The sequence below is a fragment of the Lithobates pipiens genome, unplaced genomic scaffold, assembly GCF_037356315.1.
Source record: "Lithobates pipiens isolate NorthernLeopardFrog02 unplaced genomic scaffold, aLitPip1_a1.2 Scaffold_13, whole genome shotgun sequence".
Taxonomy (NCBI): Eukaryota; Metazoa; Chordata; class Amphibia; order Anura; family Ranidae; genus Lithobates; species Lithobates pipiens.
This window is the reverse complement of record NW_027507718.1, coordinates 271,662,587-271,678,078: the sequence shown is the minus strand read 5'-3', so window position 1 is coordinate 271,678,078 and position 15,492 is coordinate 271,662,587. Positions and strand designations below refer to the sequence as shown.

General features: G+C 40.7%; 1 protein-coding gene across 1 annotated transcript in view; it reads left to right on the top strand.

The window, feature by feature from the left end:
• The window catches only part of EMCN (endomucin), a 214,634-nt gene that overhangs the window by 50,884 nt on the left and 148,258 nt on the right, over positions 1-15,492 (top strand). The window contains exon 3 of the mRNA XM_077476623.1: positions 2,202-2,267. Coding sequence (XP_077332749.1) covers positions 2,202-2,267 — 66 coding nt within the window. The remainder of the gene's footprint in view (positions 1-2,201; positions 2,268-15,492) is intronic.

Below are 15,492 nucleotides of genomic sequence, written 5' to 3'. Positions count from 1 at the left end.
GCTGGAGAGAGCATTAGGCATTATGCTCCCTCCTGCCTGCAGGGGGAGATAGACAGCCAGCAGACTTTCCTTCCTTTCTCCCCTTATCACTTGTTATCACATGACTGGAGACGAAAAGCTGCCTTCAAAATTGTGAGTACATGTGGGAGGGGGAGGAGAGGGAGGACACTCTGATGTGAAGGGGGCTTCTCATGTTGACTCTGATGTGAAGGGGCTGCTGATGGGGACTCTGATGTGAAGGGGCTTCTGATGGGGTCTCGGATGTGAAGGGGGCTGTTGGTGGGGAATCTGACGTGAAGGGGCTGCTGGTGTGGAATCTGATGTGAAGGGGCTGTTGGTGGGGGAATCTGATATGAAGGGGGCTTCTGATGGGGACTCTGATGTGAAGTGGGCTGTTGGTGGGGACTCTGATGTGAAGGGGCTGCTGATGGGGACTCTGATGTGAAGGGGCTGTTGATGGGGACTCTGATGTGAAATGGGCTGCTGATGGGGACTCTGATGTGAAGGGGGCTGTTGGAGAATCTGATGTGAAGGGGGCTGCTGGTGTGGACTCTGATGTAAAGGGGCTGCTGGTGGGCACTCTGATGTGAAGGGGCTGCTGATTGGGACTCTCTGATCTAAGGGGGATGCTGCTGGGGACACACTGATGTAAAGGGGCCGCTGTTGGGGACACTCAAAATTGTGGGCCAGTCATGATGAAGTCCAGGGCCACATTTTTGTCCCAGTCCAGCCCTGCTATTAAGGGATCCAGTCTGAGGATGTAGCTGCTCTAGGTCTTGTGAGTAAAGACCCTGATTTCTTAAAACAGTGTAATCAGAGATACCTGTTTCACTGTTCCCAGCTATGAGACTTTTAACTATTCTGGAGCTATCGCATGGTCTCCAGCTGTGAGACTTTAACTAATTTGGAGCTACCTCATAGTCCAAGGACTAAGAAAGAGTGCCCTCTGGCAATTGTTCTTAAGTATTTTGGAGTATTTTATACTACCCTTACCCCTCTCCTGATAAATTTCTTCAGCAATAAAACTAAAAAGACATCCCCTAAGCTGTTTAACCACTTCAGCCCCGGTAGATTTGGCTGCTGAATGATCTGGCCATTTTTTGAGATTCTTCACTGCGTTGCTTTAACTGACAATTGCGAGTTCATGAGATGTTGCACCCTGACAAAATTGATGTCCTTTTTTCCCACAAATAGAGATTTCTTTTGGTGGTATTTGTTTGCTTGTGCGTTTTTTATTTTTTACACTATAAACAAAAAAGAGGGACAATTTTGAAAAAAACGCAATATTTTGTATTTTTTGCTATAATAAATATCCCCATTATTTTTTTTAAAAAGCTATTTTTTCTCAGTTTAGGCTGATATGTATTCTTCTACATATTTTTGGTAAATAAAATCGCATTAAGCGTATATTGATTGGTTTGCGCAAATGTTATAGCATCTACAAAATAAGGGACATTTTTATTATGATTTCTTTTTCTTTACTAGTAATGGCGACGATCTGCAATGTTTATCAGGCCTGCAACATTATGGGGAACACATCGGACACTTTTGACACATTTTTGGTACCATTAGTATTTATACAGCAATCAGCGCTGTAAAAATGTCACTGGAAGGGAAGGGGTAACATTAGGGGCCAATCAAGGAGTTAAACTGTGTTCCCTGCTACGTGTTTCTAACTGAAGGGGGAGGGGACTGACTAGAGGAAGTAACGGATCGTGGTTCCTAACTAATAGGAACACGCGATCTGTCACTCCTCTCAGAACAGAACAGGGATTTGTGTGTTTACACATACTGTACAATTCCCTGTTCTGCCTCTCGGTCATTGCGACCATCGACCACAAGCATCGACACCCCCTCTTTGTATGTGCTTGCTATCCCGATCCCTCAAGCCGACGTATAGCTATGACGGTTCACGAGATCGTGCCGACCTGCCACAGTAAAATGGCGGAGGCTGGGGGTTAATGGAGCCGGAGTGAATGGACTGTTGAGGTGGGCCTGGCTGCCTCTGCACTACTTTGGGAAAGAACCTGTTGAAGTATAGTGGTTACTTGGGGGATAGCACTACAAAAAAATACTCATGCATGCATGATAAAAAGGACGGCTGTTTTGTTCTTCCAGGGAAAATAGATAAAAGTGTTAATGTGTTGCAAATAATGAATTTCAACATTTTATTTACTTTTTCAATGTCTTCTCCCTTGCAGATCTGCAGAATTCAAGTATTGCTTCAACCAACACTCCAGTGATTTCTAATTCACCTACAGTCAAAGGTAACTATGCCTTTTGATAGTTCATAAACATAGTATTGTATTCTAACATTTTATGTTCTGTTGCAACTTGTAATACAAATCTTTTCTAGTGCTATAAATGAAAGTTGTTTTTAAGAGTCAATTTTATAGGAATTTCTATTTACTTATTTTATACTATACAGGTCAGTTCTGTAATAGAATAATGAGATATAGAAGTTGATTTACTAAGGGAAAATAGGCTTTCCACATTGCAAGGAAACTTTCCCTTAGCTCAGTGAATGTGGTAAAAAATGTATTTGCAAAGAATACCAGATCATATGCAAGGGGAAAATAACAGTATTTTTGTTTTTAAATGTTAATCAACAGAGCTTGACCTCTTTCACTAGGTTAAGGGAAAATGCCCTTGCAATGTGCAAATTCCCTTGCAAAGTAAACATCCTATTTTTTTTTAGCACATGTATTCCTTACTGTATGTCCAACCCACAACTGTACCTCATCTAATTTCATAGGATTCCATATCCATAGCATAACACTTAAGAGAAGTTAGAATGAAGTTACTATAATTTGTCATTACTAAACATACATTTTCAATGACAATAAAATAGCAAAAAGCAATATGCATGTAGCATACTTCATAGAAGTCAGTCATTCAGAAAGTACAAAAGCCAGAGTCAACCAGACAATTCGATTTTTAGAAGCTGGTTAGTAATGTGAGCCTTCATACATCTCTGTACAGGGTGGCTTAGCAGCCGTCCAGCAGTAGCTGGAAAACGAGTAGGAGCTGGAGTAGTTGGAGCTGAGGAAGTTACTGATGAGTAGCAAACTGTCTTCTACATTACAGAACAAGTCCAGTTGAATGAGGCTACTACTGCTAACTAGATGATGATCTGCATAAATAAGAACCTTCACAGATATAATCAATTAGGTTGGATAGTTGGCTGCCCATACACAACCCTATCATGCGATGACCATGGCAAATATTATGTAATTACTTTATTGCAACCATTAACAATGATAAGGGCTCCAATGATGGAGTTTTATTTCATCATATAAATACTGGACAGGGGTCACGGACACTATTGGTGTGGTGAAGGTTTTTATACAACTGTTTGGACACTGATTAGCCTTTCACACGGAAAAGAGAAATTATTGTTGGAAGATTTACAATCACCTCCTGGTGACGGACTATATAATTTCACATATTTCTTTTATATTTAAAAAAAAAATTGGGGGGAAAGTTGCAATCCAGTTTGTGGCTCACAAATATTTCATGTATGAGTAATTGTATATGTTATGTTTATGCTCACTGTTTTCACTGGGTATATTTGTATATAAAAATTTTTTTTCTTTGTGTGTATATTCTTATGATTAGCACAGAGTGATAGGTGGAGTGTATGACGTAATTTCTTACACAGTACTAGCGCTACAAGGTATTATTTATTTGGTAATTAGGATTAACAGATTTATATGCACCTTCTAGTATTTATATAATGTATCTAAGTAGCCAGGTATATAGAGTTACCATAAACCTGAGGTGTGGTAGGGGGGGGGGTAAAGTGGGAAATAGAAGAAAGAAGATGGGGTGGGGGGAGGGAATAGATATACATTCAGTGCGACTGTGATATTTTTCAACAACATGGATGAGCTCAGATGGTTAGAAGGCCGTTCACCAGTGTGAGGTCATCAGGACTGGTTTTTGGATTTAGATATGCTTTAAATATTACCCTATTCATCCATTATACAGATTATTAAGAAATTATTGTATATACCCTACTTTATGTGACCCCCCCATAAACCATCAAAACACTCTTGATGACTAACTTTCTTTCTACAAACATTTTGTGAATTAGTGCAAAGATATGTGTTCAAGAAAAAACAACATAGCTACATAACATTAGTAACCAATGTATTATTCAATATGTACCAACATTCAGATAAAGAAATTTATTGCAGAATATTGTATACAGCTAACAATGTAACTACTCATGTTTAATATAGGAATTTTAAACTTGTATATATGATTTGAACATACTGTACAGTAAAAAGGAACTGATGGTATGAAATGCATTCCTAAGAGGAAAACCCATTCTGTTAATTGATGGCTTTATCTGCATATGTTGATAAAAGATAAAGAATAAAGCTCAAAACTTGAAGAAGATGCACTAATAAATAATGCATACAGTATTTTACAATCTCTGCTGCATTTTTATTATTGTCCTAAACTCTACATTTATTACTTTTAAAATTCTGAAGGAGTTTTAGCACTTTGCAATGCACTTACTGATATTGTTTAGTTACGTAACACTCAAAATTTAGGATTGTTGGAAATAAGGTGACTATTTCTATGGTTTTCGGAAATCAGCATTGACAGGAACCATAAATTTCATATGTAGACTATGACAGTGCTTTGTTTCATATTAGGCACTTTTTTTAAGCCCTTGCCAATAGGCTGGGAATTGGAAGATAGTATTGATCTAGTGATAGTGTAGCCAGTATTAATACTATGAATTATGACATTGCACACAGTATTGCAACATCTTTCCTACTCATCTATTTTTCTCATTGTAAATAATACTGAAATGGTGCTGTATTGAATAGAGTTCTAGTTATTATTTGAATCTTTTAAAACATAGTCATTCACTTAATTAATTGGTAAGTCAATCTGCTAAGGAAACCTTTGCCAAGCTTTTATTGCTGTTAATTTTATTTATTGCAAAATTTTGGAGTTGTCACTTATTCTCTCTTAAGAAGAGACGCTTGAGAGGGGGTATGATTTAAATTTACAAATACCATACTGGTGACCCCACAATAGGGATAAAACCTTTTCGCGGAAGGGAGTTTAACAAGAATTGCGGCCTCATTAAAATAGGAAGAAAAGAGGTTTAACCTTAAACTACATAGAGGGTTCTTTACTGTAAGAGCAGCAAGGATGTGGAATTCCCTTCCACTGGCAGTGGTCTCAGCAGGGGGAGCATCGGTATCTGTATATTAGATAAGCACCTAAAGGATCACAACATACAGGGATATACAATGTAATACTGACATATAATTACACACATAGATTGGACTTGATGGACTTTTTTCAACCTCACCTACTATGTAACTAAGTAAAAGGGGGTATGAGAATACCTGTACCAGTGACAAGTGTCTATGGGGGAAATTACCTTCACTATGAAATATTATATTCTGACTTCCTGTTGCATCTCAAGGATAGGAAGCACAGATAAATGTTTTTAGTGGAACAGCAAAAAATAAATCAACGTGAGTTTTAACCCCCCCTCCCCTTATACTATTTAAAATTTAAAAAAGTTTGGCTTTACATATACTTTACAATCACAGAGACTGGAGAGCAGGTGGTACCATTCTGGCCCGACTGTCCATTATTAGGTTTGGAAGGACCATTTGTGTGTCTATAAGAGTAAAGTTGAGACTGCTAGATCAAATTATTTCTCCCATGCCAAAAAAATCTTAGCAACCCTTCTCCTCTAAAATTGACAAAATAAGGCATCAAATTCTTACCACACCACGTTTCATCTACATCACTTCCTGACCCACCCAGTTTTTACTGGTTCTTCTCTCTCCAACTTCTCTCAACTTCTCTCTACTTGGCTCTGCATCCCTGATTAAATTGGTCTCTGTGTAAAATCTTCTACCTGCATACTTTATCCTATTCCCACCCATTTATTTAAATCCAATTTTAGTTCTCTATGCCCCATTATTCTTATTATCATAAATGACTCCATTAGTTTTGTACCAACAACCCTCAAAACTGCCACCATCACCCGGTACCAAAAAAACCCCAACATGGCTCTGGACAATTTAAACAACTTTCAATCAATATCTAACTTACCCTTCCTTGCCAAGAACCTTGAGCAGGCTGTGATATCTCAGTTACATAATCACCTGACTTAAAATAACCTACTTAAACCCCTCCAATCCAAGTTTTCGGCAACTGCACAACACAGAAAATGCCTTGGTCAAAGTCACTAACGACCTTCTCTTAGCTTCTGATTCCTGCTCGCTAACTATTCTTATTCTACTGGATCTTAGTTCTGCCTTTGATCCTGAAGACCACAATATTTTACTCTCTCGCTTTGAAATCATATTTGGAGTTTCAGAATTGGCTCTGAAATGGATTAAGTTATATCTCACTTTGTTTCTCTTGGTGGATTCCAGTCTGAAGTTGGTCCAGTCAAGTACCGTGTTCCTCAGAGTTCAATCTTGGGTCCTTTACTTTTTAGCATTTACATGTTTCCACTTGGAAAAAAAGTGTGTGTGATACTGCGCCATGGAATATATAAAATGGAGATAAAAATTAAATATAAATAAATGTAACAATAGAAAACTCTAAAAAGGAAAAGCTGCCTCTACAAATTGCTACCACCCAAAAGTGGAGCAAAAGAAATTAATGAAATAGTGTAGGAATGGCGCTGAACCTCTGGTGGGTAAAGATGTGTTATTTACTAGGTGACGTACTTAATATAAATGATACAGGCCCAATAACTGTGCCAAGAATTCCCTGACGGGACCCTACTATAAAGAAATAACGAATTAATCAAGGTGATAAAAAGCAAAAAATCAGTGAATACCAAAAATCCAAACTTCTGTGTTAGACCCTCTGTCTAGTGTGTAAAAATTATGGCTGAAGAAAATTGATTATTGATGTGCTAGAAAACACCCAATCCAACAAAGAGAAAAAATTTAAAAGTGAAATAAAAAAATAAAAAATATTTTAAAATAAAGATAAAATCAATATGAATTACACATTAAAATGTGTTGCACACTCTGCATATAACAGTCATTGGTGTTATCAAAAATTCTGAATATATATAAAGCAGAATATATATATGTGTATATTTTTACTTTTTTCAACCATCAAAGTGGCATATTATTCATTTGAGATCTGACGTGGTTGATTAGGACTACATAGACTGCAATTTTTTCTGCAGGGGGTCTGACACAGTGAGAATGTAATATTTCCACCGCTACAGCAGTATCATGTGCCATTTGGAGGTTTCTTCATTTCATATTAACATATTGTTTATCACTTGTTTCATACACATCTGACAATACTTATAACACAGGAGGTCTAACACACCTCTAGTATACTAAATAGTCAGTTGTTATTATTTTCTTTCTTTCCATCACTCACATGGTTTGACTTTTCTTTATACACTTATATATATTCTGCCTTCTGATAATCATTGTATGCTGCAGCAAGTTCTGACTGTAGAGGGTCAAACACATCTGGTGGTTGAAAGACCACTTAAGCCACTAAGATTTCCTCACATGTCAACAGCAGGTACCACTATCTCTCACAATTTTTTGATAACACCAATGACTCTTATATGCAGAGGGTGCAACACATTTTAATGTGTAATTCATATTGATTTTATCTTTATTTTAAAATATATTTTATTTTTTTATTTCACTTTTTTTTTTTTTTATCTTTGTTGGATTGGGTGTTTTCTAGCACATCAATAATCAATTTTCTTCAGCCATAATTTTTACACACTAAACAGAGAGTCTAACACAGACGTTTGGATTTTTGGTATTCGCAGATTTTTTGCTTTTTATCACCTTGATTAATTTGTTATTTCTTTCTTTATTCTTGTCACAATTATTGAGCCTGTATAATTCATATTAAGTACATCACCTAGTAAACAACACATCTTTACCCACCAGAGGTTTAGCGCCATTCCTACACTATTCCATTCATGTTTCCACTTGGCCAACTGCTTAGATCACATGGCCTCAATTATCACTTCTATGCTGATGACATCCACACAAAACCGGATTCTACTTTGGCTGCTTCTCTCCTATCTAACTGTATTTGTGATATAAAAACTTGGATGGCCCACAATTTCCTTCAATTAAAGACTGAAGTCATGCTTATTGGCACCCCTCATCAATTATGTAAGGCCAGTCCTAAAAGCTTATCTATAGATGGCACTACACCTGAGCTTCAGTCTAAATTGAAAAATATAGGGGCGACATTTAAAGCTACTTGATCCATACATTTGTATTATCCCGACTTGACTAATGCAAATGCCCTACTCGCTGGTGTATTGAAATTCACTATTAATCAATATGTTCAAAATTCTGCAGCCAGGAGGGCACATGCGCACAGCTTAAGGTGGAGGACGCATTAAAGCTTCAGCTTCGCTCTCTGCTTACCGATTTCCTCCCACCCAGGCATATAGCGATCATGCCTGCTGTATAATACTGCCCAGCCAGACTTCCACTTCCTCCGGGACCTTGCCTATGGCCAGAGGCAGATGTAAAACTGCTCCACAGCTGCCCGCAAAGGACAACAAGGAAAGTGCCCACAGGGCCAATATGTCCCGTTCCGGGGATTAGGGGAGACACCTGATAAACACTCCCAGGCTGCTTCTCTATCCCCAGAAAGGGACATATTCTCCTCCCAATCTGACCTGGATAGGGTACTATTTGATATTGTACTAAGTCAGGGGAGCATGGAGGACAGTCCTCCTCCTATACCCCAGTCCCTAGTATCACAGGTAGAGTACTTGGGGGACCCCATACTCTTTGCCAGATTTTCTACATTGCTAGAGCAAGGGCTTGATAAGGCCAGTAAGCGTATAACATCAGAACTGAGACATGAATTCCAGGAGCTGGGCTTCCGCATAGGGACCATTGAAACTACCCTTGATGACACCATTAACAGAACCAATCTCAAATACGAAATGCATTGAGTATCTACACAAGCAACTAGATGATGCTCTGAGCAAGATTGATGATTTAGAAAACCGGTCCCACCGCTACAATTTCAGGGTTTGTGGTATTCCTGAATCCTTGACGGATTCTGAAGCCATAATTGAGAAACTTATCTCCCATCTTGTTCTGGATATACCTTCTCACAGGATGGAACTGGACAGAGTCCATAGGGCCTGATGGCACCCCATGAGGATGAATTGCCACAGGAAATTATAGTAAAGCCCCACTACTATGACGTTAAAGAGTGGGTAATGGCCAGAGCTAGAGAGATAGCCCACTTGCAGCTGCGTTTTCACAACATTCAGATTTTTGCAGACATTTTACCAGATACTGTCCAGGAGTGCAGAGCATTGAAACCCCTGTTACAACCTTTTATTGCCAAGAATGTAAAATACTACTGGGCCTTCCCTTTTTGCTTGAACTTTACCTTCTGCAACAAAAAACACTCTTTTGCCATGTTCCACGAAGGTGAAGCCTTGCTGAAAAAACTAGGCCTCCTTTCCATGGCACCAGAGGGCTCTCCTTGACCACCACAACCTAAGTCACCTGCTCACAGGTTCTCACAGAGTCCATTGTCCCTAGTGTGGTGCTCCACCAGAAGCAAATCCAAGCTTAAAGGAAAACCTCCATGAAGTTGACAGAGTCAGAGGGACTTGCTGGAACGCAGCAAAGTATTCTCTCTATTTTCCCTATTCGATCCTAGGGCGGGATCACAGTTGGAACATCCACGATGATTCCTGACTTTCTGTTACTTTGACTGAGAAGGGAAAATTGTGGGAGCTCCATATGTATTTCTCACTTCTTACTAAGCTCTTGGGGGGTCTCTTGTTTCTCATAGTTAAAGTTTACAGTCTCGTTAATGTTTATAAGGGGGGGGCTAGAGGTTAGTTGGGGTGGTCATCTGCCCTTTTGTCTTTGCTTTCCTCCCTTGTGAGGGGTCCAAAGATCAAACCTGGTCCTGGGCTTGACCCAAAGGGATGATTGTAGAGGAAAAATGGTTTTACCCCCTGACCTGTTGTTGTTATTATTGCTTTTGTGACCAATTTTTCAACAGATAACCTGTCCCTTTTTATTCACAGGACAGCACTTATCTTGAAAGTATTTTGGCCTTTCTTTTCTTCTTGTGATTTCCTTTACTTTACTCTTCCTCTTCACATCTTCCCTTACCTGGGTAAGTGGGTCCTGCGTCTTCATCAGCAGTAAACTTCACTGTTCGGGGAGTTCATTTGTCAGATTAGAAGCAGTTGGTAAGTGAATTCTCCCCTTTTTTTGCACCATGGCAGACTCTACCACTAAACTCCCCTACAAATTTGTTACGCACAATGTCCAGGGGTTGCATTTCCCAGTCAAACGGAGGATGGACTTCCAACATTATAAATCCTTACTCTTCCTTCAGGTAATGCCCTTCCCACCAAACTATAATCCAAACTTTTTGCATCCCAATTATCCCCAATTTTATCTAGCAAATGGACCGGGTAGAACTGGGGGGTAGCGATCTGCTTTTCCAAAAGGGTTTCTTTCTCACTAGAAAAAAAGATTTGTGATCAAGAAGGGTGCTATTTGATGCTAGTGGGTACTTGGAGGGCTCCCTGGTCACCCCAATCTCAGCGGGCAAGAGGATGACATGTTTCATTTCTGGTGGTCCTGCCGAAGATGCAAAGTTTTTGGATTAGAATGCTCAATTTGATGCACTCAGTAACAGGTCAGAACATACCCAGAGACGCCAAAACTGCATTGTTTTCCGACCTGTTGGAGGAGATCCCCAGACACCATTGAACACTTATCTTTTTTATTTTTCTAGCGGCCAAAATAACAATAGCAATAGCATGGAAATCGACCGTGATTAATGTCCTGTTGGTGAAACACAAAATATCATGGATTATGATTAATGAAAAACTGACAAGTATCCTGTCAGAGCTGGGCTCAGCCCTTCCTTCTCAAAGCTGGCCGCTCAGCTGTCAGCTAATTGCCAGTTCCTTTCTCTCCACAGTGATTCACCTTTTGATGATATGCTGCTCATCAGTCCTGGCTACATAAGCCGTCCAGCCCAGATGATCTCTGCCTTGGTCACATCTCTAGAGACGCTCTCCTGTGTTCCTGTTAAAGACTTTCTTGGCTGACATTCTTTCTGGCTCCAGATCCTGCTTGCTGTTCTACTACGCTCATCTCTGGCTCCCTGACGTTTTGGCTTGTCTGTCTATCCGTTCCTGAACTCGGGCTATGTTTTGACTACTCTGTTTACCTTTTTATTATTATTATTATTAAACAAATGTGATTTAACTGTACTTCTGTCTCAGTCTGATTCATGGATTCTGACATATCCGTAAAGATAAACAAGCTAGGTTTGACAGAGTGCACAACCCCTGGATTGTGTACCTCTAAGCTCCTTAGGCGCTGGGACATCTTGTGGATGGAGGCTCGGACTGAGGGGACCAACTCAAGTCTCTTCTCTAACTTTCTTTCCTTTTCTTTTTCTTCCTTCTCTTTTCTGTTTTTGTGTTTGTTATGTTACTAAAATTCAATGTTAGTTGCTCTAGGAGCTTGAGGTATTGTGTTAGGAGGCACTGAAATAACCCTTGGCAATTAAAGTTTCCCTAAGGCCGCGTACACACGGGCGGATTGTCTGCCCAACTAAGTTCGTCAGACAATCCAACAGACAGTCCGTCCAACATTTGAATGAACGGACTTGACCACACACGATGAACAGACAGTCCGCTGAAAGCTTGCGCGATGACGTGTACAGCACGTACGACGGGACTAGAAAAACGACGTCCAATACACTGCAATGCAACCTTCGGCCGTGTAAATCCTTTCTGAGCATGTGCCATACTTAGTCCGTCCAACTTGCCTACACATGAGCGGACTGTCCGCTGAAACCAAGTTTGGACGGACAAAACCAAGTTTGGACGGACAAAATTACAGAAATTCCGAAAGACTTAGTCCGCCAGACTGTCCGCTGAAAAAGTCCGCTGAAGCCCACACACGAGCGGATTGTCCGCTGAAACACGGTTCAGCGGACTAAGTTGGGCAGACAATCCGCCCGTGTGTACGCGGCCTAACTCTCCATGTAATTGAGATATGTGGACCTACAGCTTATTTTAACAATACTTCATATTCTCCCATTTCCTGAAGTTTTGTAATAGACTGCTGATACTGTGGGCCTCACTGCCCTAGACATAAGGTTTTGGCCTGACTTTATTATCCTACATGTGCAGTATTCTGGTTATCACAATAAGGCCATTGATCACTTCAGAGAGTGCATCCTCTTGTTGATACTTATTCTGGTACTGGATATGTTTTATATAATGTTTAGAACTCTGCAATAAAAATGATTAAAAGAGAAAAAATCTGCAGCCAGAATCCTGACTGGGTCTGGTACAAGTAATCATATTACTTCTATCCTGGAGTCCTTACACTGGCTACCTGTCAAATTTCGCATAGACTTTAAGATCCTCTCACCCTCCTTCTACATGGCTTGGCACCCCATTATCTCTCTGATTGAACTTTATTAACTAACCCCCACCCTCTTCCCTCGTAACCTCCACTCCTCAAATTCTGGTGTTCTGTGTGTCCCCTCTACTCTCCTACACTCAATAGGAGACAGAGCCTTCTCCTGCTATGCTCCAAAACTCTGGAATTCATTTCCAAAGAACATCAAAGAGTCTTCTTCTCTAAACTCATTCAAATCAAATCTAAAAACGTTTTTGCCTTTAAAAGCGCTACATAAAATGTATTAATATTATTACACTTTAGTGTAATTTGTAATTAATAAGTTATTTTACATGTGAGTTTACATTTCATCCCTATTCTTTCATGTTTTATTATTGCATTAAAATACTGTAGCTGACCTTTTATAAAAGAACACTTACCTGTTAGGAACCAGCACCGTCCTCACCTGGGCTGGTTCTTCACTGGTGCTCAAGCCCCTGTCACCAGCATGTTTACTAAGGGAAACCAGTTGTGACTCACTCCTTGTAGCTTTACAGCTGGCTTGCCACTGCACATGTGCAAGCTGTGCTGTGCTTTGTGAATGGTCCCAAAAGGCTGCAGGAAAGGGGGCTGAACTTTTGCTCGGAAGTTAAAACCAGGTACCTGCTCAAAATGTATCCAAGAGTGATAGAGGAGGGGGAAGGAGGCGAAAAAGTAGAACTTCCCCTTCTGGGTGACATTCCACTTTACCAATTATTGAGATAAAATAACACATTGGCAGTCAAATAATGGGCTTGAATTGTGAGAATGAGCCATAACAAAGCAAATTTAATTTCCCCTTATGTACATATATAGCTGTAAACTATGCGTAGTAACAATGTTTTTTCAGATTTTAATGCACATATATTTGCATTTTAGTACTTGCTTCCTTCATGTCAGGCAAGTTTTCATCTTTATAATTAGGACTAGTGATGGCCGAACGGTTCGCCCGGCGGTCGTTTCGCGGCGAATTTCCGACATTCGCGGTCCGCACGTTCGAACGCCTTTTTCCGTCGTTCGCCGCGGCGGACTTACGTGTTTAATGTATACAAGAACTTTAACCTTTGGTGACACGTTTATCATGTGATACAGGACAGCCAATTGAGACATGACAGCACATGGACACTTGTACATTCCCCCTAACCTATAAATACACCCGATCCGGTGGCCATTTTACATTCTTTCTTCTGTTAAGATAGGGACAGGTTCCTGTGTGGAGTAGGGAGAGATAAACCACTAGCTATTTGGTACACAAAAGTTCTTTTCAGGACTGGTATAGGTGTTAGGTGTTGATAGGTTTGCTGTGCTGCTGATTCTTGCAGCAGCCTGAGTGTCTTTTGTTAGTTTAGAGAAAGGGAAAGGACGGTGTATGCTACAGGGACAGCCAGATTAGTCTTTCATCATCATCATCATCATCATCATCATTAGCTGTTACTATCAAGGTCCACAAAAGAGCTGTTCCAGTAACCACTAATCGTTCTCTTTTTTTGCCAATTTGTATAGGGACAGGAAGGAAGCAGTGTTGTCAGGCAGTGAGGGTAATTTTAAAGACTTGCTGTTATTATTAGTTCCACAAAGGTTCTTTTCAGGACTGGTATCAGTGGTACAGTAATAGGCTTGTACATGTATAATATTCTTTCTTCCAAATATAGAAAGGATATTATACTTGACTGCTGCCCTTCTGCTGCAGTCTGCTAAACATTCACAACTCACTTGTTCCACAAAAGTTCTTATAAGGACTGGTAACTTGGTATAGGGTGCTACGGTACATAGGCTTGAGTGCGGTACAGTCTGCTGTTCTGTAAGGACCGCTATCGGTCCACAATAGATAGGGTTGACGTGCACCACTGCTGACCGCTGCCCTATACTGCAGCAGTCCTTCAGCGGTATAGGGACTGACGTACAGTCTGCTAATCACTAACACACAACCTGCTTGTTCCACAAAAGTTCTTATAAGGACTGGTAACTTGGTATAGGGTGCTACGGTACATAGGCTTGAGTGCGGTACAGTCTGCTGTTCTGTAAGGACCGCTATCGGTCCACAATAGATAGGGTTGACGTGCACCACTGCTGACCGCTGCCCTATACTGCAGCAGTCCTTCAGCGGTATAGGGACTGACGTACAGTCTGCTAAAAACTAATACACAACCTGCTTGGTCCACAAAAGTTCTTATAAGGACTGGTAACTTGGTATAGGGTGCTACGGTACATAGGCTTGAGTGCGGTACAGTCTGCTGTTCTGTAAGGACCGCTATCGGTCCACAATAGATAGGGTTGACGTGCACCACTGCTGACCGCTCACCTATACTGCAGCAGTCCTTCAGCGGTATAGGGACTGACGTACAGTCTGCTAAACACTAATACACAACCTGCTTGTTCCACAAAAGTTCTTATAAGGACTGGTAACTTGGTATAGGGTGCTACGGTACATAGGCTTGAGTGCGGTACAGTCTGCTGTTCTGTAAGGACCGCTATCGGTCCACAATAGATAGGGTTGACGTGCACCACTGCTGACCGCTCACCTATACTGCAGCAGTCCTTCAGCGGTATAGGGACTGACGTACAGTCTGCTAATCACTAACACACAACCTGCTTGTTCCACAAAAGTTCTTATAAGGACTGGTAACTTGGTATAGGGTGCTACGGTACATAGGCTTGAGTGCGGTACAGTCTGCTGTTCTGTAAGGACCGCTATCGGTCCACAATAGATAGGGTTGACGTGCACCACTGCTGACCGCTCACCTATACTGCAGCAGTCCTTCAGCGGTATAGGGACTGACGTACAGTCTGCTAAACACTAATACACAACCTGCTTGTTCCACAAAAGTTCTTATAAGGACTGGTAACTTGGTATAGGGTGCTACGGTACATAGGCTTGAGTGCGGTACAGTCTGCTGTTCTGTAAGGACCGCTATCGGTCCACAATAGATAGGGTTGACGTGCACCACTGCTGACCGCTGCCCTATACTGCAGCAGTCCTTCAGCGGTATAGGGACTGACGTACAGTCTGCTAAACACTAATACACAACCTGCTTGGTCC